Consider the following 26,688-nt stretch of genomic DNA (forward strand, 5'->3'; position numbering starts at 1 on the left):
CGGTTCAGCGCTCATTCTCGGTTATTTCTTATTTTTAATTGCAGTCTGCATGAAAATTCTCACGAATAGAATAGTGCGAGCCGAATAGAGATTGTTTAATAGTAAAACATTGACCGCGTGTCAACTCTATTAATATTTTATGCACACGCGCACGCACATGTACATTTTATGTACATATTTGAATGCAGGGTTGGGAAGTAACGCGTTACATACGTATACTTGTAACGCCGTTATCGTTTCCGTTACTTTTTTCTGTCTGTAACGGTAATAATAACGTCCTTACATTTTTACAGTAACGGTAACGAATTTAGCCGTTATTTTTACCGTTACTACTTTAGTTCCCTATTATTTTCTTATTTTATAATTTATTCTTAATTTCTTAAAAAAATATTTTGTACTTAATATATCTTATACTGTGTTCTAATAGGCACTGCCAGTGTTGAAAATATATAATTCACATTACACATATATGTACTATAAATTTTTGGTACGGGCAATAAATATTGAAATACTGCACATAATATTGTAGTAACCCTGGAAATAAAATCGTAGTTTTATGAGGTAACGCGCACAACCCTGTTTAAATGCAAAATATAAAAGTTATACATCTAGACGATAGGTTTCATGTACATCTAGACGAGCTCCTCCCGACGCACCTGCGTATCGCGGAAGGAATAAGTTGGACCAATGAAGGCGCGATTGCTTCCGGATGGATCAACACTATGAGAGTGTTGAGTAAAAACGAATTCATAAAGGATATGTCAAAGCTAAAACTTCAACTCTGTAATGATACCGAAACAGGGGAGCTCGACGAGAACAAGTATGTCTTTGATCCAATTTGCCCAAAGATGATTAATTTGCATGATAAGACACGAGAGAAACTCGCCGTGTCCGATTTGGTTCGCGACCATCGATTCATCTTTCTGGTAAATATAATAATTCTCATATTTACTAAAATAACTACGTGAAAAAGTACTACACGTATGATCGGTGTAGTAGTATTACGATTGTTGGAAAATGGTGAATAAAAGAAGAATTATATAAGAGTGAATATCTGAGATCCAAGATGGAAAATTTAAAATTAATAGACTTGGATTTATTTAGGAAAGATCATTGTGTCTCGGAGCGGCTACGTTAGCGCAGGCGATACGTGTTGCGCGTCTTTGTGGTCCCGTAGTTCTCACGCATTCGATCGCCCCTCGTCACACGGGTTACTTGGCCGGACTCTTGGCCGACATCGAGGATGCCGGGAGACTATTAGCTTTCGGTGTTGGAGATCGTCGTTGCGAGTACGAAGCATACCTCACGAATTTAGGCGTCACTTTGCAACAATGCAGAATGTTTTCAGAAAAGTAAGATGGTTCCTACTTTTAATTGGATTTGGACTTGTCACAATTACTGTTACCATTGCACTTGGAAAACATATATTACGATTCTTTATCTTTAGATACATTTCATCACCACCGTCCGTAGAATTGGAAAGAGCGACTGTTGTTCTGGCGACTCCCCCGTGCAGCTACACCGGCGTCCGGGACATCGTCGATCTTGCCGTTGCTCGCGGTGGTGACATTAGTTTATTAGAATCGTTAACCAGTGATACAGCGGGTGGGATCAAACAGCCCCGCGCTCTTCTGGCCGAACAATTTTCCACGCTCAAGTATGCACTGACCAGGCCAAATATACAGTTTCTAATATACGAGGTGCATACGATCTTGCCATCCGAAACTACAGAAATGATTCATCAGGTTGTCGAATATGCCAATCAATTAGCCATGGAGAAATACATTCGTGAGCATCTTGTAAGTGGACTTTACAAATACTATTCCAATCGATTGGACGGACATGCAATTATTATCGACTGCATCTGCATAATCGAGTTACTTATTACGAGTATAAACAGGAAAACGTTGATTTGTCCTTAATTATTTATTATTATAAAACAAAAAGAAATAATTTCAGGCTCTCAGTATTTAAAATGAAATTAGTAATAAAGAAAAACCACTAAGAGCAACACCGCAGTTATTCAGTCAGCGTATACAATTTTAATGTTTAACTTATATCTAATCGATACATAATTCTTTATGTATGTATGTATACATATATATATATATATATATATACTACGTTAAATATTCAAACGTTTCGGCTTATTTTAAGCCGTCCTCATAAAGCCACCCCGATAACACAATTTTAATAAAGATGACATACACTTTTCTATTAGTGTATGTACGACGTACATATGAGTTCTACATTTCAAAGTTATTAACAATGTCCATCTTATAACCGTTGTAATTTATAATCATAATATTACAATTATATATGCGTTATTATATTGAGTTGGCGATTTGTTCCAAAAGTAATATAATATTATATATTAAATATATTACATATTTTTTTCACGAGCGTATTCACTTTCTAAAAGTAGTATACTATACTTTGTTGCCTTACAGCCAAAGAGAAAGACACTATCCAAAGATGGAAAGATTCCAAAGTCGATTAAAACTGATGTGTATAGGCAGGAACAATCTCGAGAACATTGGGAGGATCAATCGCAAACGCAACACGAACAAATGTTTTTGTGCAAGCAGGAGGACGAGGAAGATGAAAAGTCGTTAGATACGACTGACATTGTTGTAAGATCACTCATCATAAGTATACGCGCGTAAAATTATCGCTTATTAACGTGTAATTGTCGATCAATACTAATTACAAAATTATATCGTAGATCCCCGATAGCGATTTGTTCGAAGTGGGGACTATCGATGAAATTTATGGCGAAACGAACGAACATACGTTGGATCCAGGCTGTTTCATCGCTGTAATAAAACGAAAAGAAATGATGCAGTTTGATTCGCTTTTCATGATCAAAGTGGCAGAATCAAAAGGACTGTTTGGTGATCCCGACAAAGAACGAAATCCAAAGCAAAAAACCGAAATACCATCGGCGGCACGTCAAACATTACAAATCAGTCGCAGAGGTTTCAAGCGTGTCAAAGTATGTTTCAAGTTGTATACTCAAGTACTTATTAGATACCAGCTTGTCTATCTAATGTAAAAGATGATGACGCATATATTGATGCATATATAAGATAAAGACATAATTATTTTATTCAGTTGCGACCAATTGATTTACGACAATTATTTGTGTTTGCTGTTTCGCTTTGACTGCGTTCAGTAGAGAAAAAAACAACTTTGCGGATGTAAAATTCTTTAACATACTTGGCTTATACATTTAGATCTATAATAAGGTATAACTAAGAGCAAAATCAGCCATATTAAAGAGTTAAGAGTTAAGTTACAAAAGTTGCAAAGTTGCCTTTCTGCTGAATACAGTCATTGACTGCATCTCGATACGTTGGCTCAGTTCAAGTAGCTACGATCTAATTTATATTTTCGAATTCATAGGTCGAAATAGATCGCGTAGCAGCGCCTACGCATGCTTGGATGCTGCGAGCTACAAATAAGCGTCAACCATGTCCTCGTCATAGCCGACACATTGTTCGAGATGAAAAGTTATTATCGATGCAAATATATGAAACACGAAAACGAGATGCGCGTCGATGGTGGCGAGATGTAATCGCCTTCCTGGTTCATTCGAAAAGTCACCGAGATACTCGGAAAGATTCCCAGTTTTATGCGACGCGTTCGGATCCACTTACGCAAAAACCGCTATACCCTTTTCACGCGAAGAAAATGCCGTTAAGGATGTATCTGAGATACGATCGTTGACAAAAGTCCCCCAAATTCGAAATATTTGCATAACTGCGCCAAACGTGTAGTAAATCTAGTGATAACTTATATAAATGGTAGATAATACAATATATTTATTTTTAAAAAGTTATTTTTCACTCCTTTCCTCCTTTTAGTCTCCTTTTAAAAAGTTACTAACTTATCAAACTGCCCACGTATAAACGCATATAGTTCTTGCGATTGGCTCCAAACTTATCTTTTGAATTTGTTTCATATAATAAAGTTACTAAATGATTAAAACTGTTTATAAAAAGTAGATGCGATTGTGCTTCGACGCAAGCGTTTTATACACAGAAAACACGCATCCCGAATATATGCCCCGACGCATAATAATAGTGATGACACATATGTCTGTTTACAATATCATGGATCATGTCAGGATCATGTTCAGACGTTGACGTATTTATGATACGATTGTCATTTTGCGATTGATCAAATCGCATTGAGAATGTGAGAATGCAAACAATAATTGTAAATCAATAATATTGGTGATTTAATTGGATCAGTTATCTTAGAAAAAAACGCAAGTTTTTCAAATATGTAAAATTACTCATAAAATAAATAATTTTATTTATGTTACCAATAGTAATAGATGTAGCAAGGAACCAAGTTGTAAAGCAGGAAGAAAAGTATGTGTATGGTATACGTAGTAAAATGTCATGTGTGCTGTAGAAAATTGAACGATAATGCGTTAACGATAAATGTCGATTTGAGGAGACTGTCGTCGAGACAACTTTCAAGAGTGGAGAGCATTAAAAAAATTATCTTACAAACGTCGAGGGTTGGATATTATCAAGTATGTATTCAATATGGGCGAAGTCAGGATTATCACTTGGACGTTGCGGCATTAAGATACGATACAACTTGTTATCACATCGCAATGTTACCAAAGAAGTTGTCGTAGAATCGGTATCTGCAATATTTTTATCAGACCTTTTTTTTTTTCTTTTTTCTCTCCTCCCATCTCTGCCTTTCTAGTTGAAATCTTTTTTCAGAAATACGATTTGTATCGGCTTGATAAAGGGCCGCTTGAGAAATCGACATTAAATATGAAAGATGCTACATATGCACTGAAAACAATGAACTACATACGTCGGATGGAGAACAGAGCTGCAGAGCTGTACAGACAGCGGCTGATTAATGGCTTCTTACATTTATACGTTGGTCAGGTACGTCAGTATAGATGAGAAGAATCTAGATCGCGCAATATGTGAACCAATAATTGTGCAACATACCATGTGCTGTGCATCGTATGGTGAATGAAAAATGAAAACACGATTTGTAATATATGTGTCCTAGGAAGCTATAGCTGTAGGTCTGAAAATGGCTCTAGCTGAACGAGATACTGTTATTACGGCATACAGATGCCATGGTTTCGCTGTTGTGTTCGGTATCTCGAGTCGTTCGGTTCTTGCGGAACTCATGGGTCGTAAGACAGGTGCGGCCAAGGGTAAGGGCGGCTCGATGCATATGTATGCCCCACGATTTTACGGTGGCGACGGTATCGTCGGCGGACAGGTAAATGCGCTCTCACTTTTATATTACTCTCGGCTTTTATTACGCAAATGGCTTAAATCTCATCGAGCGTCTATTAATGATACCATATTATCTTATTACGATTAGGTACCTATCGGCACCGGTATAGCTTTGGCCCACAAGTACAATGGCACAGGTGCCGTATCCTTTACAATGTACGGCGACGGTGCAGCTTCGCAGGGTCAAATTTATGAAGCTTGGAACATGGCGAAGCTCTGGAATCTACCGGCAGTCTACATCTGCGAAAATAATAGATATGGTATGGGTACAGCCGTGCATCGACATTCCGCCAACACTCGGCTATATACGCGCGGAGATCTCGTACCAGGCATAAAAGTAAATGTACCAATACATTGCTCTTTCGCATGCTCTGTCTAACTCTACTCTATAGCTGTTCTATTATTTATAAAAAACAAAAAACGCTCGCACTGGATGAGGTAATGTCATGTCCATTACATTGATTACATCACATCCAATACCCGCGCTACAATGTATACCTACACCCGGAATGTACATCCCATATGCGTATAGGTTGATGGGATGAAGGTCATGGATGTACGAGAAGCCATACGCTTTAGCAGAGATTATGCACTCAGAAACGGCCCGATTGTGCTGGAGATGGTAACTTATCGTTATTTTGGACACAGTATGAGCGATCCTGGTTACTCGTATCGCACTAGAGAAGAAATTAAAGCTGTACAAACTGAGCAAGATCCAATCATGTTATTTACCAAGCTCCTCGTAGAGAAAGGCCTTATGACCGAAAAAGACATCGAAGTATACACTTGAAAACAAAATTAAAAATATTCTCAAACTTTACTGCATATAATATAATATATGTAAATAAATACTGTATATATATATATATATTTAAAAAATTTTTTTTTAAATTAACAAAAGTAATGTTTCAAATTTTAATTTACGATGATAGCTGACGCAAAATGATAACTGTGTTTTAATTTAATTATTTGTTACGTGTTCAGAACATACGAACATCAGTCTACGAAGAAGTCGATCAGGAAATGGAGCAAGCCAAGGCCGATCAGTGGCCAGAAATATCGGAACTCTCGACCGACGTTTATGTCAAACCATTAGAAAAAATTCGCGGTAAAGTCCCTTGGGAATTACTCTGAAAGAGAGGCGATATAAAGTTATTAATTATTCTGTGATTTCTTATATTCGTAAGATTTAAATTACTCATGTCTCACATGTTCACATTACCATACATGTACTTATTTTGCTAAAAATATATATCACACGTACGGAGGCGAAACGCGCGTACCTTTTAATAACTTTTAAAACTGGAGTGGCAATCTGAAACTTTTTAAAAGCAGTCAATAAAAACGATTCTTTTTTTTTATTCGACTAACTGTAGCCAAAAGTAACATTAATATCATTATATAGTTGATATTCATGTAGGAGTTTATATATTCTCGTTAGAGACGATTCATATGAAACGGAATTGACTAGGTTTGAACATTTAATAATATTTACGTCTGTATTATCTTCTCATCTTGACTTTTCATGTCGAGTAAACGTGCGATGCAGGCTACATTACATAGGAGAATCCTCTCGATTTCGTCTGTTACAAGTAGGTATATTCAACGGCATATCAATATATACATATATAATAAACCTATACGAATTAGCCTTGATCAGCTATATTTTTCTATTGATCTGATATTGATGTTACGAATGTACGAAAGTACAATCGATCTTCCATAGAGATTTGAAGAATTTTTCAGTGAATTCAACGTCCTCTCTACGAGATCGCGCTACAGATATAGAGAGGATGCAGAGAGTAGAAGAATGAGTCTTATCATTTCTTTCGACGAAGAAAAAACGATCAATTAAAACTGATGATCGTTTTAAATGATGTGAGAGAGAGAAGAGAGTAGAACGGAGAACGGAGGAACGACGAAATGGTAGCGGAGAGATGGTCTCGATGAATGAGTCAGATCGAGAAAGAGGCGTAGGAGAAGCGCGACAATAGCGAAGCCAACATGGTAAAGCCAACGCGCGGAGACGTACGCGAGACAGACGAGACTGGGCATGGCACGAACGTCTCTGCGGGAGTCGTCTTACGTCGCTCGCACGTGTCACGTCGCGCTAATTGAATTCTAACGAGACGACAGTCGCTTGACGATACATGGACGATATCGAGTCCGAGCCGTCCGAGGGTCATCCGAGAATCAGCGCATCTCTATCTACCAACGTTTCTTTCGTTTGAACCGCGCAGGCACGCGGTTCAAACGAATCTCTTCGTCCTGCGTGATCCTCTCGAGTAGTCTCAGGGAAAGCAGCTTCAATCTGGCAAGTACGTTTCTCCATAATTATACTTTACGTAACTTGCCGCTCGTAGAAAAGTAATCAAGTTAATTCCAGTTCTACTTATAATTTGCGCCATGTCCCTAAGTTTGACATTTAATTAGAGCTCAAAATTAATTAAAGTTTAAGTAAAAGCTACGGCGAATGAGATCGAAAGGGCGATGCTTGACGAGTTTGTAGAATAAAGAGTGAGTGACTTAAGGTGGACGAATGGTCGATCGGTCAAAGTTAATAAAACTCAACGGGCAACGAGGCAAACGCGGCCGCGTCATCGAGTAAAACGCTCAAGGAATTCTTCGCCTGGATAGACAATGATAACTCGGATCGAAGTAACTTGGACGGCACGACGCCGTGTTTTGCACCGTGTTTTGCACCGTGTTTTGCGCCGCGTTTTGCGGATATTTAGCATGAGGTAGAAAGGTGATCTACATGTTACTATATATTAATGACTAATTTTTTCATTTCTAGTGCAAAATATCCACATATACTATATATGCGTTGTACATTTTACGTTGTATTCTTAAATTAATACACATTGCATTAATTACGTTGTATTGTTAAATTACGTAGAACGATAGATGCGAGATAGGAAGTATGTCACTCGTACATGGTTTCTACTGTTGAAAATTTAAATGCTTGATAAAGCCTTATCTGCGATGGTTGTATCTCGCGCGGTACATCCTGTAGGAACTAAAATATAAGAATACCGCTAACATAAGCAGTGAGTTCTGTAATATATTAGAATGCGCCTTCCCCCTCTGTATTAATATTATGAAAAATTGCGGCCCAGCTGACAGAGAAAAGGAAGGTAAACAAATATTTTTGTCTTTCTGACTCTTTTCTACAAGGAAAAAAAAACCCAGTATTAGCCAATCAGCGAGTTCCTGACAAAGAAAACAATATTACAATTTTTACATCAGAGTGTAATTGTTGGGAATTGAGTGGAACACCTCCGCTCTTCTAATGGTGCGCTCCAGTATATTATAGAGCTCAGTTAATACAGCTAGTTAATACAGTAAGCTTTACACCATTGTTATAAGTCCTTTTGACGGAAAATTTCAGGCTTCTTCGCGATTATTTCTTAAAAGCAAGCACGTGAGCGCACCGGCACAGGTACAACAATATGGAAATCGACATGAACATTAACGATATATTGCAAGTACTGCGAGGTATGTATAATAATTTAAACGGAACGACAAACACAGGAAATTTTTTACGCAAATTTTTCGCGCAACCGTTTGCCGTTGTGCTTTCCCATATGCGCTCTACGAGATGTATATACATATAAATATATACTCTGTTGACAGAAATGATAACGTTTCTGGAATGTCTCGGCGACGCGCAGCTTCCGCTTACGCTCGAGAGCTTGCGGGAGAAGCTGTTGGTACGGTCGAAAAACACTTTAAGCGTCACGATGGCTCGAGCGTCGTCCTTAGCGGAACCTTACTTGGATATGAAGTCCGGGCCGAGAAGCGTATTGTTGACTAAGAGCGAAGCCGATTCAGAAGAATACGTCGGAATGGAAGAATCTCAAAAGCGTACCCAGATCCACCCTCGCACGCACACTCATCAGGATTATTACGAAACTTTCGAAAACGACGGCTCTCTCCGGATCGCAAGCGCGTCATCGATCACGAATGAATATCTCAAGCAAAACGACGATCGGGACGAGGGGGGACAAATGCTGATCGGAATTTATAAGAACGTTTCGGCGATGCAAATTAAAAGCAAGTGTTACAAATGCGGTCCGCTCTACAGGAAGGAAGGAAAGAAGTTGTTTCTATCGGAAAGCCGTGCCTGCTGGATCGCATTGGTTGGATCGCATCTGCTCATCTATCGAAGCGAACGACACAATCGACCGTACGCGATCTATCAGATTCGGGGTTACAGGGCCCGTCCGGCGCCAATGATGATTCCCCGTGACCGACAAAAGAGCGAATCAGCCTTCGAGATATATAGTCCTGGAAACGAAACGTTACAGTTTATTGCGAGAACACCCAAGGAGATGGACCAATGGATAGCAAAGATCTGCGAAATAGAATGTTGCAATGAGAGCGAAAGGAAGAAAGCAACGGAAGCTCACGAAAAGAAAGGGCGGACTACTATCGTCGAATCCCCGTTAACGGATCACAGCCGTAGTAACAAGACTACGCGAGATGCTGAAAAATCGGTTGTCGTCGATAACTCAACGGCCAAAGCGGCCGAACTGACGAGTAACAGGAACAAAGTTGAGCGAAAAGAGAACACGGACGAAAGGGCGCCTTCGCTACCTGCCCGAATACCTCGAAGGCTTCCCTCTTTACCTCCCGATAACGAGATTCTTACGGTATCCTCTTACAGAGCGACCGTCGACGGTGACGACGACGATGACGATGACATTTATCACAGAATCGAAGATCTGAGGAACGAAACGCGTTATCAAAATATGATATTGCCGAAAGACAAGCAGGCTGGTGCTAGTGACGAGAAACAGAAGGAAGAGAGAGCTATCGCGTATGACGACATTGGTGCGCGTAATAAAAAAAATGAGAGAAATGACCAGGTGGAAAAAGGTAAGTCCTGTGATGCAATATCGTCTCAAGAGTAGTCGACGTACGACGATATCGTTACACTTTTGCGAATAGATGCTACGAGGATCGAGCCGAAACGGAACCTGGATAATGATTCATCTATCGAGGTATCTATCGTTGACGGAGCGATCGAGAAAAGAGAAGAGTTTTACGATGATGTGGGAGTAAGCCTAGTTTTAATGATTGCAATTGACGCTTTGCAAAGACAATCTCTCTCTCTCTCTCTCTCTCTCTCTCTCTCTCTCTCTCTCTCAGTAGAGCAATAAAAGTGTATTTTTACCGCTCTATTATAGTTTCTCTACTAAATGACTAACCAAAATTTGTGTAGTATACAGCACCCCTCCATAAGTTTGGGAACAAATACGTTTTTCGTATTATAAAATGGTGGTTTTCCTTTTCCTGTTTTTAATATTCTAAAATATTTAAAAAAAAATTAGCGATTATACCATTCTATAGAGCAAAGTGTCAGCTTTAAGAATCTATATTTTTAATTACGGTATACTGATTTTTAACGGAGTTATGAGCAATCAAAGTCAGTATGCTCCTTTTTCATATAAAAATCTTCGAATTGACTGAACGGAATAAAAAATCCCTTTACAGGATTAAAGTAGCCGCAAAATTTTAGGAGGTGGTGCAGTGGACCTTGTACTAAAATCGAAAAGAAGTTAAAAAATTTTTTAACCACCTCCTAATTTTGCATTTACTTTAATCCTGTAAAAGGATTTTTTATTCCGTTTAGTCAATTCGAAGATGTTTATACGACCGTAATGTGATAATTTGGTCACTCCAGCGTCCCCTTAAGGAGATCCTAAAGCCGCCGGTATTAGGGACTAAATCATATATATATTTGTATGACAAATACTTTTTTCTCTTTCACTGATTCGAAAATCCTTTTCCAGGATTAAAGTAATACGCCTTAATACGTGTTTGTGAGGTGGAATTTATGCCGAGAATGACCAAAAATTTCGAAAATGATATATTTTTTACCATTTCTTAGTGTAACATGGCGTCTCAAGCTGTCAAGTCGTGACAATATTTGCTTAATACGAAAGCTTTCCAACCTGTACTTACGAAATAGTGATCCACAAACACGTAGTTTGCACGAACAAATAACGTCGAGTTCTTAGAATAAGACTTAGACGCTTTATCGCGACGAATCTGTTATACGAAAATTGACACAAATGTGCGACTGAATGTACAATATCATAGGTTGCGTGAGATATTGGTGTGGTAGTGTATACAGACAAGTCGATGCGCTGGAAAAACAGCGACGATTTTGTCCAAGTTTCAACTTCGATTTAGGATCCCCTTAATCCGCTAGTAATTCAGAAGAAACAGAAAATCGTAGAAACATTATTAAAAACCGGTTTTATAGGGAAAACTTCAATCTTTCACGACAGACAGTCAAAAATTTTCTCGATTTTTTGAGGGGCACGTAACAGACCTATAAAGTGAGAAAAGAAATTTTTTTTCAGTTGGTAGACTTTCTGTATGTAAAAATTATCAAACTCACATAAACTCAAAAAATATAGTAAGTTTTTGGAAAATTTAAAGCTTGAAAACTCTACTGCCAAAAAAAATTACCTACTATATTTTTCGAGTTTATGTGAGTTTGATAATTTTTACATATAAGAAACTACCAGCTGAGAGAGAGAAAAAAAATGAAAAATTTCTTTTCACTTTATAGGTCTGTTATGGAGGGTAAATACTGTATGTATTGCAAAGATAAGCGCATCATTAATAAAATTATACAAGTTTTCGTTTTGTTTCGATACAGAGCTTAATTCCACACGGGAGATTCGCCAAAGATCGTGTCAAGATCGAAACGTCGAGCAAGCTTCAACAAAAAAAGTCCTTTCTGGATAGAGTTTTGAGTAGAAGAGAATCTCCCAAAAGCAAAGAATCGGACAAGAGAGAGAGGTATCGTTACAAGGAGAGAGAGGATAAAGTTTCATCGAATCCAGCATCATCTTTGGATATGGAAAAAATGCCTACCTACGACGACGTGTCCGATCTGACGTCGAAACAGGATTACCAGGCAGGATCCTTAACGGACGAGGACGAGGAATTGTCGGAATATAATCATCCTCCTCCACCCAGGCCAATTTATCAAGTAAAATTGCTCGCGGAAGGCCAAAGTGAAACGCAAGAATTTTACGACGATGTTAGTGCCTATCAAGAACGGCATAATAAAAATCCTCAGCAGGTAAAATGTCCCTTACGATGATTAAAATTCGTTTGTTTGATTAATAGAAATGTGCTTTAATTGAAATCTACTCTCTTTCGATAGCAAATAATCTTATTTTGCAGGCGACACGGGATTCATGTAGTACGAAAGTAAACGAAGCTGAACGCAACGCGACGTACGACACAGATCAATCCGAAACGAACGCCCGAGAAGAGACGGAGCATTATCAGTCACCAAGAAGCGACTTGTGTATTCGCGACGATGCCGATGAGAAGAATGAACAATTGTACGACGATATAGCGTTGTGGGCCGACTTTACAGCACGACAAAGAGACATTGCCGGCAAGAGAGAGACTGAAGATGCTAAATCAGTCAGTTTGGACAAAAAGGCTTGGAATCGATTTGCCGTCAACCGAAAATCACGAGTCACGAGCGATTTTAACTGCTCCACCGAGCCAAATAAACGAGGCGATAACGAGGGAAGCGACGAGATCGAAGATTCCCCTACTGAGAATAGTGGGGCGATCAAAAGGAACACCTTTCAAAAATTGATCAGCAGAATGGAAAACTCTCTCGCTAAAGTTTCCGCGAGAAGTCCGTCCTCGCTCTCGACGGGCAAGTCAAGTGTATCGAGTAATAGCTCGTAAAGCTCGGATTTGTGCCAACTCGTGCGTCTCGTCTCGAAAAAATCTATATACAGGGTGGGGCACCTAATGAAACAAAACACCGGAATATCTCGAAAATTAAACACGGTAGGGAAATATGGAAAAATGTTTCAGACAAAAGTTATACGATTCGAAGGGGAGGGGGGGGGGGGGAAATAACGATGAAATCATTTTTCAAAATAATCGATTTTTCAAGGTCACGGAGGTCACCCTCACTTTTTTAAGTGGAACGATATGATTTTTTTTACACAATATGGTTCCTCTAATTATTCTTCATACAAAAGTATTAAGGTAGTGATAGCAAAAACTAATAGTTTACGAGATATTTTATACTTTATTCTGGCATATATATATTGACATAAAACGTTAAATAACTCGTAAACTATTAATTTTTTTTACAATCTCGTACATTAATGCTTTTATGAACAGAATAACGAGATGAATCAATTGGTGGAAAGAATAGTTGCTTTAAAAGAAATATGTATACAAAAAAGATAATTTTTTAAATAAGCAACTATGTATTTTTTTTCCATCAATGGTGTTTTGTTTTAGGTATCCCACCCTGTATAATATACAGCTTTAAAATTAGATTATAATTCACTATACATATAAAAGATTAATAAACTTATGTGTATGTAATAAGTGAGCAAGCACATAAAGCAAGTGAATTTAATAATGTATAGTAATTTTATTACACACACACACACACACACACACACACACACACACACACACACACACACACACACACACACACACACACACACACACACACACACACACACATACACACACACAAAAGTGGTTTATTCGCGAGCTAAGACGCGGAAAACAAAATTTTAAGAATCTCGTAAGCGCCGTTCGCGTTGCAGTCTCGTAGAGTTACCTATTCGAGCTCTTGAAGAAATTTGTAAAATATATAATTGAACCAGAGAGAGTGATTAAGAATTAGCGTGATAAAATCCTTCCTCACGTAAAAATTGTTACGAGTCGTCGATAATTTTGAGCGGCGATCATTGCATAGCGCATACAAATCGCAAATGCAATTTCGATGTAATGAAGGAAGTAAATGAGTAGTGGCGGATACGAGGAGAGGGAGCGGAGGAGCCCCCTCCAAAGTTCTCCAAACAAATTTCGTATTGGAAAAAGTCGGTTTTAAATAAATGAATTGAGAGAAAAGATTATCAAAGATCATGTATATTCTGGGGACTAAGGGTCTCTTTCACCAGCCTCAGTTAAGCTAATCGACGGTTACACGGGGCTCATTAATTAGGCCTAGTTTCACAAGTTCACAACTCGTGGTTAACTCTTAGAGCGTTAGCAGAAAGCTGACTTATAATTTTAAGACAGTGTCTTATGACTTAAGTCTTGTCTTTAGTAACGCACAAGAACTGTCTTAAGATTATAAGTCAAATCAGCCTTTTTGCTACGGCCCTTAAACGAGGTTTAACTTACTTTAAGTTAAACCTCGGTTAAAAGTTAACCATGAGTTGTGAAACTGGGCCTAAATAAGCCCTATGTAACCGTCGATTAGCTTAATTAACCGAGATTGGTGAAAGAGACCCTAAATTGATTTCCAGTATAACTATATATACTGATGCAGATATGTGATCGCAAACGAGAAGAGTGTTAATGATTAAAATCATAATGCGCGAGCCCTTTTGCATATATGTATATATTTCGATATTCATGTAGATATTGATTAATATATATTATTGAACGCTTTTCCAAAGAATCAAAAAGAAAGCTAGAATTTATTATATAAATAATAAGTAAATATTTACATTTTGTCACATCGCTCCACTTCCCCAGGATAACTCTTTGGATCTGCCACTGTAAATGAGATGGGATAATTATTCTTCAAACCCCCTTCCTGTCCTCTTTTGAGCGATCTACGTTGTTCTACGCATATACGTTATAACAACAACCATATTTGTAAATTTTTCGCTTTTCGTCTCGTTTGCAAGTAATTGGATCGGAGCGATCCGTTTGGATCCGTTGGGACTGTTGGGAGTACTGGACTGTGCGTTCCAAAACTCTATCTGTTCGGTCGTTCGGTCAATCCTATAGATAGATAGATAGATAGATCCTCGACTTAGGCCCGATTTCACAATATATGGTCAATATATGGTTACCTAAAGGTTAAAGATAATCAAGAAATTCATGAATGAATTTCATTGGTGAATCTGTTGGTAACCTTTAATCTTTAGGTAACCATATATTGTGAAAACGGGCCTTAAAGTGGTACACTGCGAGTGTACATATGTATGCAAGAATCAGTACGTATGTATGTATGCATGCATGCATGTATACAAGGTAATGCCTGAATGACATGCATATACATGAAGAGCAGAAGCGGCAGCGCAGTAGCGGCGGAGCAAGACGGAACGAGTCGGTGACGATCCGACTATCCGACATTTCGGATATTCGGAAAGGAGCGAGTGGGAACGAGCCGCGACTGCCGCGAGGCGACACAGACGCACTCGCTGTCAGCGCGAGAGCAAAGCGCGGTGGAATGAGAGCCGCCGCGCGGATTTTAACACTGACGTATCGATAAAATCTCCACTGTACGTACGCTTGAGAATACTTTTTCAATTTTGAAACAAATGCATTATATTCTGCCTCTATATATATATATATATATATATACACACACACATGTTGTATATATACATATACCATGCATATATATACCGCGCTAGAGTAAGGTTTTAGAACGCACAGCAGCTGATGCGTAAAGATGGCCTGTACCGATCATGATATTCATTGATATTCATCACGTTCACTGATGTTCACGATACGCAAGTGGATGGATAGGCTCACAGCATTATAGTTTCAGCAGCATTTGAATTATCTAACACTGTCTAACATGTAATATCGTAGTAAGCGAAAGTGAGAACGTAAACTGGAATTGTTTTCAATGAATGCAGACAAATTCGTCCGATCCCTCGACGGTGCCGACGGTGCCGACGACGACTCGGTCCCGACGGGGATGCGGAAACGTTTGTTTCGCCAGAGGAGCATCGAGAAAACAACGAGATGAGCGTGATAGGAAAAAGGGGACAGCGCGCGACGGGTATATTTTCTACGATGATGCTGCCGCAGTAAGACACTTTTTCAAAGTCTCTCTCTCTCTCTCACACACCGTAATTCACACTTATACCGCATGATAAACGCGCGACGGTATTGCTCAGGAAAATCTCTTTAATAAAATGTCCCTCATCTTTTTTTTTAGGCGACACTGCAAATATTGCAGCTATTATTATAGATATCACAGATGTCGTACATGCGATTAATATCAACAAGTAATTTCTCGAGAGTGGGTACTAAACACTCCAAATTTCTTTACTTGGTATAATGGCTTACGATTCACGTAACGTGAAATGTCCACCAAACACCCCGCAGCGGCCTAACGTGGTTGGATACAGTTATTCTGGCCATCCACCGCAGCATTTCCAGCAAACCGATGAAAATCGGAATGAAAACAATTTGCGCAGCAGCAAAGAACTTGGTCCACAAATCTCACAGCAGTCATCCAGCACGCAGACTGTGCAGAAAGTAGACGCTGCGACTATGACGGATCCCCTGCAAATTGATTTTAGGCTTTCCGAATGTCTGGCACGTTGCTCCAGTACGTTAGGTTTACCATACGCGACTAAATATGAGGACTGTGGTACAAATTCTACGTATCAAGAAGTAAGAGCAAAAATCGAATTTGATATCGAACCGCAGCATATTAACGGTGAGTCGCAGTTAATACTTTATACCGAAGCAATCTTTCGTTTGCAAGTTGTAATTGCATGCGATAAGATATTTATGGAAACGTGAAATGCTGAAAAATATTTGCCTCTGTTTCATTATCGACGATTCTATTTAACGTATAATATTCTTTGCCTATGTAAGGTATGTTGGTTTACCATTGCCCCGAGTGTGCATATAGATTTGACGATCGGGAGGCGCTTCACGAACATCTTGAAGATCACAAACAGAGACCACATATCTGTGATATTTGCGGGGCAAGTTTAAAACGAAAGGAACACTTGGATCGTCATAAGCAAGGTCATAATAAAGATAGACCGTATCAATGTAACATGTGTTGTAAAGCGTTTAAACGTAACGAGCACTTGGCACGTCATATGATTACTCACTCAGGTAGCAAAAATCAAATTTGTACCGAATGTGGCAAAGCTTTTTATAGAAAAGATCACTTGAAGAAACATTTGCAAAGTCATAATAGCAGTCGAGGCAAACACTTGAACATTTCACATAACAATCCCAACCATCAGCAGCCAAGCGACCAAGGATTGAGTAGTTTTGCTATGATGATGAGGCAATCTGGCCCTCCCGCACTTTCAATTTTACGGACATAGTTATTACGCTAGATTACGTAACGTGCGTTCATATCCCCGTCAACAAGTCATTTTTACTTTACTATTTAGATAATTTTACTCTATAAGCTTTAATACGCGAATGAGCCTTACTCCAACATACTCAACTTTGCGCGCGACAAGTACTTTCCTAGAGAATTTGTTATCGATATGAAAACCCATGTTCCTAAGGGAGTATACCTTATTGCTGTGTATTTTGTCAACAGGTAGATAAGATTACGATAATGTTATATACTGTTTTTGTAATCTCCTTTATAATACACTGTACGTGTAGAATGTTGTCTGTATATTAAGAATGTATCTGTTGGCATTTTTTGAAACTTGAACAAGTTCGGCATTAATTCCAAGTGATAAATGACATATTTTACTTTATCGCATTATTCCTGGTCCTCTTTTACTCTTGCGGAAGAAACATTGGAAAAACCGGAATATCCGATATAAATTTCACTTCCACCACATACCGACAGCTACTTATATTATCGTCATCTACATTGAGACTCGGTTCTTAAACAGAATTGAGTTTGAGATTTAGTTTTTCTTTAGTGCTTCTTATCTGAAGCGATATTCTTCGTTTCTTCAAGAGATCAATTTCCAAACGTAGGCATTACAAGACAATAGAAATGAATCGTGAAATGCGTTAAATGTCTACCTAAGCGGAGGAGAAAGAATAATGTCAATATAATTTGACAATATCACACAATAATATGTTGCTTCTACGAGTCGTCAATTTTCCTTTACTTCTCCTTTGCTTATAAAGTAAGAAATTGAGAGGCAGAATAACGTCACGTTGTAACAATATTTCTAATGCATACACACACACACACACACACACACACACACACACAGGGTGTTCCCATTTCAAATAATGCATTAAGATTTCTCGAAAATTATGGTAGAACGGAAAAATGTTTCAAACAAAAGTTGTATGGTTCAGAGGGGGATGTTGTTCAGGATCGTGTTCTGGATAACATTCGTCAAAATCAAGGTCATTAGAGGTTGTACCTCTTATTTTTACGTAAAAATGAATTTTTAGTGCAAAAATGAAAATAAGAGGAATAATCTCCAATGGTCTTGAACTTGACGAACGTTATCCAGGACATGATCCTGAACAACATTCAAGAGGATTTAGCCGTCGGTCGGACACCTTGCGTAATGCCGGCTATACTGTAACTTTCGAGCTTTATAACTCGAAAAATATTTAATGGAACAATATTTTATTATAGTGTTTTGTAAAGCTCTCGAGGTAAGCTATAAGAAAATGTTATGAAAAATAGGAGGTTCCATTTAAAAAAATCGACGTGACCTTGACCTAGCCGTGGTGACGCCATCCAAGGTCAAATCAATGGTATCTTCTTATACGGCTATACTGTAACTTTCGAGCTTTATAACTCGAAAAATATTTAATGGAACAATATTTTATTATAGTGTTTTGTAAAGCTCTCGAGGTAAGCTATAAGAAAATGTTATGAAAAATAGGAGGTTCCATTTAAAAAAATCGACGTGACCTTGACCTAGCCGTGGTGACGCCATCCAAGGTCAAATCAATGGTATCTTCTTATGTTTCCCTCTGAACCATACAACTTTTCTTTGAAACATTTTTCCGTATCCACCATAGTTTTCGAGAAATCTTAATGCATTATTTAAAATGGGACACCCTTATATAAGTGTGTGTGTGTGTGCGTGTGCGTGTGTGTGTACACATAAATACAAATCTGTAATTTTCTTTACATCTTTTTGTGAATTATTAAATATTTCTGTCGGGTATTTAGAATAATTTATACAATAAGTTTGCACGGTGATTAATAAGAAAGCGTAATAGTATAGTATTTTTGCAATTTGTAGCAAGACTATTAACAGATTATTGTTGTAGAGAGCATTCTGTAGTGAAGAATGAAAATATCACCTACAGTAGGTTGATACATATCTATAAATAAAAATTATCGTTACTTGAGATGAGAGGAAGAATGATATTTATCTACATATGTATTTATATACATATGTATTGTTAAAAATAATTTTATGTCTTTCACAAAGTTTTGTTAGTATATGAAATAATCCCGTCTCATTCTACTTTCGTAATTGCGCGAAGAGAATATATTTGAATATATCCGAATGTTTATTCTACGAAAGAGAAGCCATAAGATTATGACGTCGCTTCCATTTCCAATATTGGTAATACGGTTAATAATACGGTTAAATCCATTGTAAGGTTCCATATACATTGCATTTATATGAAAATTTGTAATTTTATTGGCATTTTCTTATTATATCGCTAAGTTGCGCTTTTGTATATTGCATTCAGACATGCACACACGGACACAAACGTATGTACGAGAGAAGAACAGGATCTAAAAGTCCCTGAAGAGGAAATGATAGCATTTTGTCATTAACGCAATAATCATAATTAAATTAATAAATGATTATTATATAAAAATATCTACCTTGTTTATATAATATACAGTTATTGGAAATGCAAAAACGCATATTTAAATCGGTCGACAGTTTTAGTGTCACTCGCGCACAAGAACAGAAAAGATAGAAAGCAACGGCAGGAAAGGGAGAGAGAGAGAGAGAGAGAGAGAGAGAGAGAGAGAGAGCCGAATTTTTTTCGGGTAACAACACTCCGAACAATAAATCTGATGACTCTTCTTACAATTTATATGCATACATATACATATGTATATACATGTATGTACATACATAATATATGTATATAACGAATTGTAAGAAAAAATGTACGTCACGCATTTTCATGGATACACATACATCTATGTGTATGTGTGCGTGGGCGCGCGCGATTTGTGCATCGAATATGATGTATCATAAGGATATTCATTTGAAACATCTGAAAAATGTGCACAAATTTTAGACTCTCAGTCTCGCGATCTAAATTTATCCGCTTTCTAATATATACTATGAGTTTTTCAGAACATTTTTCTTTTTTTATTATCTAACGCTCTTTTATTTTCCGCGTCTATTCATTTTCTCATTTCACATTCTTTAGGCCGCAGCACAAACTTTTGCATAACGCATAGTGCATAAGAAAATCAACCAATCAAAGTTCCTCTTTTCCATGGAATGGGAGGAAAGGAAAGATTCTGATTAGTTGATTCGTGCATATGCACTATGCGTTATGCAAAAGTCTGTGCTGCGGCCATTAGACTCGATAGACATTTTAAGCATTCTATATAAAAATAAAACATTGACGTTATATCAGAAAGTCGCTTAGTTATATTTCTTTCTCGTTTAATACATTTGTCTTTTCCTTTTTTTTCTCCTCACTACCCTTCTGTGCTCGTTCATTATGTATTAATTTTTAATTTACATACAACGCGTATAATTAGTATTTTTGTACCCTGGAAGACTATGCGGTACAAATGTTCAACTAAAATGGTGCAGCAATGTAGAAAATGTAAATTAAATCGTAAAATGCGAATTAAAATAGTTTAAACGAAAGAATCGGTCGAAACATTTAGAAGAGATTTACAAAGCCATCGGTGTAATGTGACAATTTGCCGGGAGTCCTCGAAGTCACTTCGCGTTTGCATTCGTGTGTATAGTACCTATATTAATTATTAAACTAAAAAACTTTCAGCATCCTCTTCTTTCTTTTCTCAAATTTATGTTTATTGCTTCGATAATATCAAGTAAAAAGAGTAGCATTTGGAGTGAGAATTATAGGAAGGCTCGTAGATGATAAGCAAGACGAAAAAAGTTATGGAGATTATATTTAAAATTTGTTTCGAAAATACAAACTGAATCGAGCACTCAACATCTGAATGTATCGCATTGTAAAGACTCGTTCGTGTTTGCATCCTACATAAAACATACTTGTATTTCGGAAAAGATCATACTGCTATTGGACAAAAAGGAATTCGTACTTCGAGGTCAGCCGGTCGTTTCACTCGTATGACTTGTACACCTTGTCACGCATCTAATCTATCTGAGAAAAACAAGAATTTGTGAGCGTTTGTACTATGTCGAGGAATTTGTTTGTTTTTTCGTCAATCGCCTGTGTTAACATATTTGTGTTACATAAACTTTGTAATTACACATACGTAATCACGCATACACTCGTAGCACACACTCATAGCGACAAGGCGTCGATTAAAGATAAGCCAAAAAGACTAAACGTAATAATAACGACGCGTCTTGGTCTATGCAAAATCTTCCATTGAACGCGAGATGCTCTTATTGGCTATATTTAGTATATTATGCAAATTCATTCCGCAAAAAGTGACTGCTTTAGAAAATCTTCGACAAATAGGAAATAGTTTTAATAGCAAGCAGTAACGCGCGTTCATCCCTCCAACTTTTGTTTTTTGCACGAACCAATGAATAAAATTACACTCGCACTTGCAATACTCGCGTCTTGTGATGGGACAAATTCACTTTTCTTTCCTTTTCTTTGCCCTATGCCCTATATAGCTTCAATACAGATAATTGAAAGTTTTGATACTGCACATAGAAAAATATGTTTCTCATTATCATCTCTGCTCCTGAGAGATTCACATCCGAGTACATCGAAATGGTGTCACGCTCTTTTCTTTTTTTTTTTTATTTTTTTACTACCCTTGTCAAATAGTTTTTATGACGATTAATTAGTTTTTAAATAGTCGTCTTTATACGATCTACCATTCATCGATATATTCGCAGTTTGTAACAAATGAATCGATAAACAAAATAGTAGATTGACAACAATAAAAAAAATACTTTACAGGTATGCGTACATTTGTGGCAAGAGAGCGGAAGAGAAAAATGCCAAATTATTTAGCATTATTCGCGCTTCGAGCAGATTATAAAAGAGTACTCACGGATTTCACATCGTAAGACGGTAAATTATTAAACGATTGTGAACATATGAAGGAAATAAGCTACGTATTATACATAATTCACATCGAACGTAAACCATTGCCGACTTGAAAAGTCGTTTAGTCTTTCTGTTTTTTTTTTTTTGCGGTTTCGCATAAAACTAGTAAGCGCGTCGCAAGAGAATCGGATCTTATTTTCTCTATGTTGCTTCTAATCTTACTATTATCATTATTGTTATTATTACTAACATTATTATTGTTTTGTTATTAATATTATTATGATTATTGTTATTACTATGAGTTTATTATCATCATCATCATCATCATCATCATCAGCAGCAGCAGCATCATCACCTTCTATAAAACTCATATATCTTCTTAATTGATCGCTTCCAATTGAGATAAGAAAATCAAGTATAAGATGTCACCGAGACATCTTAGTCGAACCGAAATATCAAATAGAGAACGAGCGTGCCTAATACTTCATAGAAATGGCATTTCTATTCGATAACCGTTTTGTTTCTTATAATTATTAAAATTAATCAACATTCGATTTGAGAAAAAATGAATCGAATATACATTATATTTTCTTTCGGGAGAGAAAAAGGCACTAAACGAAATAAATGGCATTCTCGTTCATCGAATACGATGAACGCATTCGCAGCATATGGTACAGGTAAATTGTATTTATTCCTTTTGGCTTTCGAATTGGTTTTCGATTTTTTGAAATTAAGAAATCCTGCATCGCCAGGTGGTACGAAGTATACTTGATAATCAAAGATATGACATGTTATATTCCGGAATCCTGATAATATTTTGACGCTTGCAGTTGCAGAAAAAGTATAAGAAACAAAAACGAAGAAGATGGTTGCTCGAACCAACATCGTGGAGGCGGACGAGTGTACACGTAGTTCCGAGAACGGAGAGGCACAACGCGCCGCTTTTTCGACTTAGACCTTATCATGGAAAACTATACGGGTGCGGAAAATCCAGCGCAATATAAAGGCACCGGAAAAGTATTCCTTCATTTCTTTTTTTTTTTTTTTTAGAAACGCATCAACTATTATCTTTCCTTTTTCTACAGGAACATTACTACATCTATGCAGCTCGACGAAACGATCGCTTCTATAAACCATAAGAATAAACTCGCCTCGTCGAGAATGGAAATAGGTTTTTTTTCAGCTATCCTTCAAAATAGATCTTGAGCCATTCATTTGTTTGAACAGTATGTCGAACTTTGGAAATATTTGCTTCTTTCTCTCATCCGCTTTCCTTTCTCCTCTCTCTCTCTCTCTCTCCCTCCCTCTCTTATAAAGCTATTTATTTTTTTCTTCTCGTTATCTTTCATCTTTCATTTCATTATTTGTATATCCTGCCTACTATCTGCAAATAAAACAAGTTACTTTCCTCAAGACTTGTATCATTTCCATACAATATATTCTCGTCGTTTCTTCCCACGTGTAGGACGTATGATAAATCTCGCGCTCTTTTTCCAAGTATCAGAGGACATTCAAAAGATGACAATAGTGATCAAAATAGATCAAAATAGACGTCACTACGTCGTCTTTCTATGTCATTCTATTACTGGACTATAGCTTTCGTCTCAACAAAAAATTGATTCGGCGGCATATGTATTCCAATTGTCTATCTTTAAGCAGTTCGATAAATGATCTCTAAATTAAAAGACTATTAAAGGTCATATAATAACATAATTTTCTCTAATTAAAAATTAATTTTTTATAAGCTTTTCTTTTTGAGATGTTCTTACACACACCTCTAGAACTGTCATATACTTTGCGTTACAAGAAAAATTCTGTATACATCTTAAACCTTTTCTCAACAAATTTAAAAAAAAAGTGCGCGATATTTGACACGTCCCGCGTACAGATTTTTGTTTTCTTCTGTTTTTCTCTTTCTTATCTAATAGTATGTATATCTGTATATAAATTCTTACTCGCTAATGTATAATTTAAGACTAACGCTCTGCCTCGACAGTTATAAGTACGTGGCAATGAAATATCTCTTACATATGGTTTTTAGTATACACATGTATATATACCAGTGTATGAAATAATTGTAATATATCATTATATTTGAGGTCTGACGAAACCTGAATTTTCTGTTACTCAAAACGCAATTTATGTTAGAGATATGATGAAAAAGATACGAAAAAAGGTGCATTCAAATAATCTTTTAAGCGTAATTGCAAACAGTGGATACTGTAATTACATTGCAAACTCGTATCTTTATAAGCGTTCTAATAAACATTCTGTTTGTAAATTATAAAATATTTTAATACCGATATATAATTTTTTCAATAAAGCTTAGCAAAGTTTTAATCGACAGAGATACACAATTGTACATTCGGAATTTTTATTTCGGTAATACGTAGTATAAAGGTAAATTCTCTTATATTTCTCATCATATTTCTAACATTTCACGTCGCAGTATGCATGTTATATAATATATACACACACGTCCGCCGTTCGTTTCTTCTCTATAATATTTATGAATATATATAAAGATAAATAATAATTGTAATAATAACAATAATGATAATAATAAGAAATAATAACAATGACAACGACAATGATGATGATAATAATTTGTAAATAATATGTATGTGTGTGTGAAATGTGCGTAACCATGCACACAGCGGTACCTATGATTATATAAGTATCTGACAAATATCTATTAGTATGGCAAGAAAAAAATTGAAAGGAAATAAATTTAAAATGAATGGCACGAACATTAATACTAAAATGAGACAAAAATATAAACTTAAAACACAGATAATTGATAATTACATCAGATGTCCACTGTCGGGAACGATCACAGTCTGTGAAGAGATTTGCAATGTGGATAAATATAAAAATTAAAAACTACTTTAAACACACACAAACTACTTTAAACACACACATACACACGCACACAAACACGCACGCACGCACACACACATACGCACGTATATCTTATACTTAAAAATTACATATTTAAAAAATTAATCTTATGTATATATAGTATCTCTATATATATATATAATCAGTATTCAACGAATGTAACGAATATAAGAAGTCCAACGAAAAATATGTATAAAAACAATGTAAAAAGTTATATAAAAATTATAAGGGCTAATTAAACATGACAAATGCTCAATACTATGATAAGTCATAAAGGAAAATAAGGAATATATTTGCTCCAATTATTTGGGCAAATATGTTTGGATTTACATGTAATATTATACACATATAGATCCTGCATACAACCTACACATCCACACGTATGCACGCGCACGCACACACAAGAGAAAAATTTAGACTATCATAAAAAATATAAAATACTGTCAACTTTATATTATATATTAAACTAAGTTTTAATAAAACAAAATATGATTTTTATCTATCATGAAATATTGCTATGCTTTTACATTTTTCTAAAGCATAACTAAAAAATTTTACAATTAATATAAATAATCTTTTCCCTTTATGAACTAAAAAAATGAAATAATTCTACTCTTTCATAAAATAAAAAATTGTTTTCTAATCGGTGGGTTAACTTGTAACTCTCTATTATAATGTGTATTAGGAATATTATTTAATTTTTATTCCTTTTACACTATTTGCACTTGTAATGTTGTTTAACAAAAAATTAAAAATATTGACAATTACCGCACATATCACTTACCGCTCATATGAATGTAAATTCAATGATATAAAAAAACAAAATAAAGAGATGTGTATCTCCCTTACACACGCACACACGCATGCACTCTCTCTCTCTCTCTCTCTCTCTCTCTCTCTCTCTCTCATCGAATCACTTAGTTTCTAAGTTACATCGACTTTTCATAAAAATATCTTCTTTTTCCTCGTCGTACACGACGTATGGCAAGAATTTTTGACTTGTAGTCAAATTTCTACTCTAGAGTTTCCGTGGAAAATTAGTACTTTTCCCACATATGTACTTTTTGTTTGTGCTATAAAGAGCATATAAGTGTCTATGACTGTTTTTTATTTTTTATATATTATTATTTCGAAAAAAGCATTTTTTTCTAAAAGATACGCTTTATTATATCTTGCGAATTGCTCCTATATTACATTTATAAATACAGGATGTCCAATTATATAATCAATGAAGTAAAACTTTTTTCAAAACTCATAACACATATAATTGAATAAAATAAATAACACTTTTATATTAAATAAGTTTGTAATATGTATTTTGTATAAACTTGATTGCTGATGGCTTTTCCATAATACTATTATATATGCAAAATGACTAGAAAAATTAATTATGTGAAAAAACGTTACGTTCCATATCTAAAAAGAAAAAAAATCTTAATAAAAGTGATCTCGAGTTTGTTCAATTTTCATCTAGATAAACATTATCTTTATAAAATAATTTTTCTTTTGCAAAATGAAACAATGTAAAAAGAAATATATCAGCCTAGGGGAA

The 26,688-nt window shown here is 36.3% G+C and overlaps 4 protein-coding genes across 6 annotated transcripts in view; all 4 read left to right on the plus strand.

The window, feature by feature from the left end:
• LOC108721158 (uncharacterized) overlaps positions 1–3,820 on the plus strand; it is a 6,830-nt gene extending 3,010 nt beyond the window's left edge. Inside the window, 7 exon segments of the mRNA XM_018445553.1 lie at positions 1–20; positions 637–926; positions 1,105–1,352; positions 1,448–1,799; positions 2,451–2,633; positions 2,726–2,995; positions 3,406–3,820. The exon segment at positions 1–20 is cut by the window's left edge and continues 22 nt beyond it. Of these exon segments, the coding sequence (XP_018301055.1) occupies positions 1–20; positions 637–926; positions 1,105–1,352; positions 1,448–1,799; positions 2,451–2,633; positions 2,726–2,995; positions 3,406–3,729 (1,687 nt within the window). The 3' untranslated portion in view covers positions 3,730–3,820.
• Positions 3,821–4,548: 728 nt separating this feature from the next.
• On the plus strand, positions 4,549–6,556 carry LOC108721156 (pyruvate dehydrogenase E1 component subunit alpha, mitochondrial). The gene is made up of 6 exons (XM_018445551.1): positions 4,549–4,659; positions 4,746–4,919; positions 5,050–5,268; positions 5,374–5,622; positions 5,818–6,063; positions 6,270–6,556. Exons 1-6 carry the CDS (start codon positions 4,549–4,551, stop codon positions 6,417–6,419), a joined length of 1,149 nt encoding a protein of 382 aa, XP_018301053.1. The 3' UTR covers positions 6,420–6,556.
• Positions 6,557–8,193: 1,637 nt separating this feature from the next.
• LOC108721154 (DNA ligase 1) lies at positions 8,194–13,126 on the plus strand. Of its 2 annotated transcripts, none has more exons than XM_018445547.1 (5): positions 8,194–8,783; positions 8,922–10,166; positions 10,239–10,348; positions 11,962–12,390; positions 12,495–13,126. In XM_018445547.1, the coding sequence occupies exons 1-5, from the start codon at positions 8,738–8,740 to the stop codon at positions 13,017–13,019; spliced, it is 2,355 nt and encodes a 784-aa protein (XP_018301049.1). In that variant the 5' UTR covers positions 8,194–8,737; the 3' UTR covers positions 13,020–13,126. The 2 variants fall into 2 exon arrangements, with proteins under 2 accessions (XP_018301049.1, XP_018301050.1); XM_018445548.1 differs by having other exon boundaries at positions 10,239–10,291.
• A 2,281-nt stretch (positions 13,127–15,407) lies between these two features.
• Positions 15,408–17,665, plus strand: LOC108721148 (zinc finger protein 624). 2 transcript variants are annotated; one of them, XM_018445533.1, is made up of 4 exons: positions 15,408–15,604; positions 15,968–16,141; positions 16,273–16,779; positions 16,941–17,665. In XM_018445533.1, the coding sequence occupies exons 3-4, from the start codon at positions 16,395–16,397 to the stop codon at positions 17,405–17,407; spliced, it is 852 nt and encodes a 283-aa protein (XP_018301035.1). In that variant the 5' UTR covers positions 15,408–15,604; positions 15,968–16,141; positions 16,273–16,394; the 3' UTR covers positions 17,408–17,665. The 2 variants fall into 2 exon arrangements, with proteins under 2 accessions (XP_018301035.1, XP_018301034.1); XM_018445532.1 differs by lacking the exon at positions 15,408–15,604 and having other exon boundaries at positions 15,782–16,141.
• The last annotated feature ends 9,023 nt before the right edge of the window (positions 17,666–26,688 follow it).

The sequence above is a fragment of the Mycetomoellerius zeteki genome, unplaced genomic scaffold (assembly GCF_001594055.1).
Source record: "Mycetomoellerius zeteki isolate Tzet28-1 unplaced genomic scaffold, Tzet1.0 scaffold162, whole genome shotgun sequence".
NCBI lineage: Eukaryota > Metazoa > Arthropoda > Insecta > Hymenoptera > Formicidae > Mycetomoellerius > Mycetomoellerius zeteki.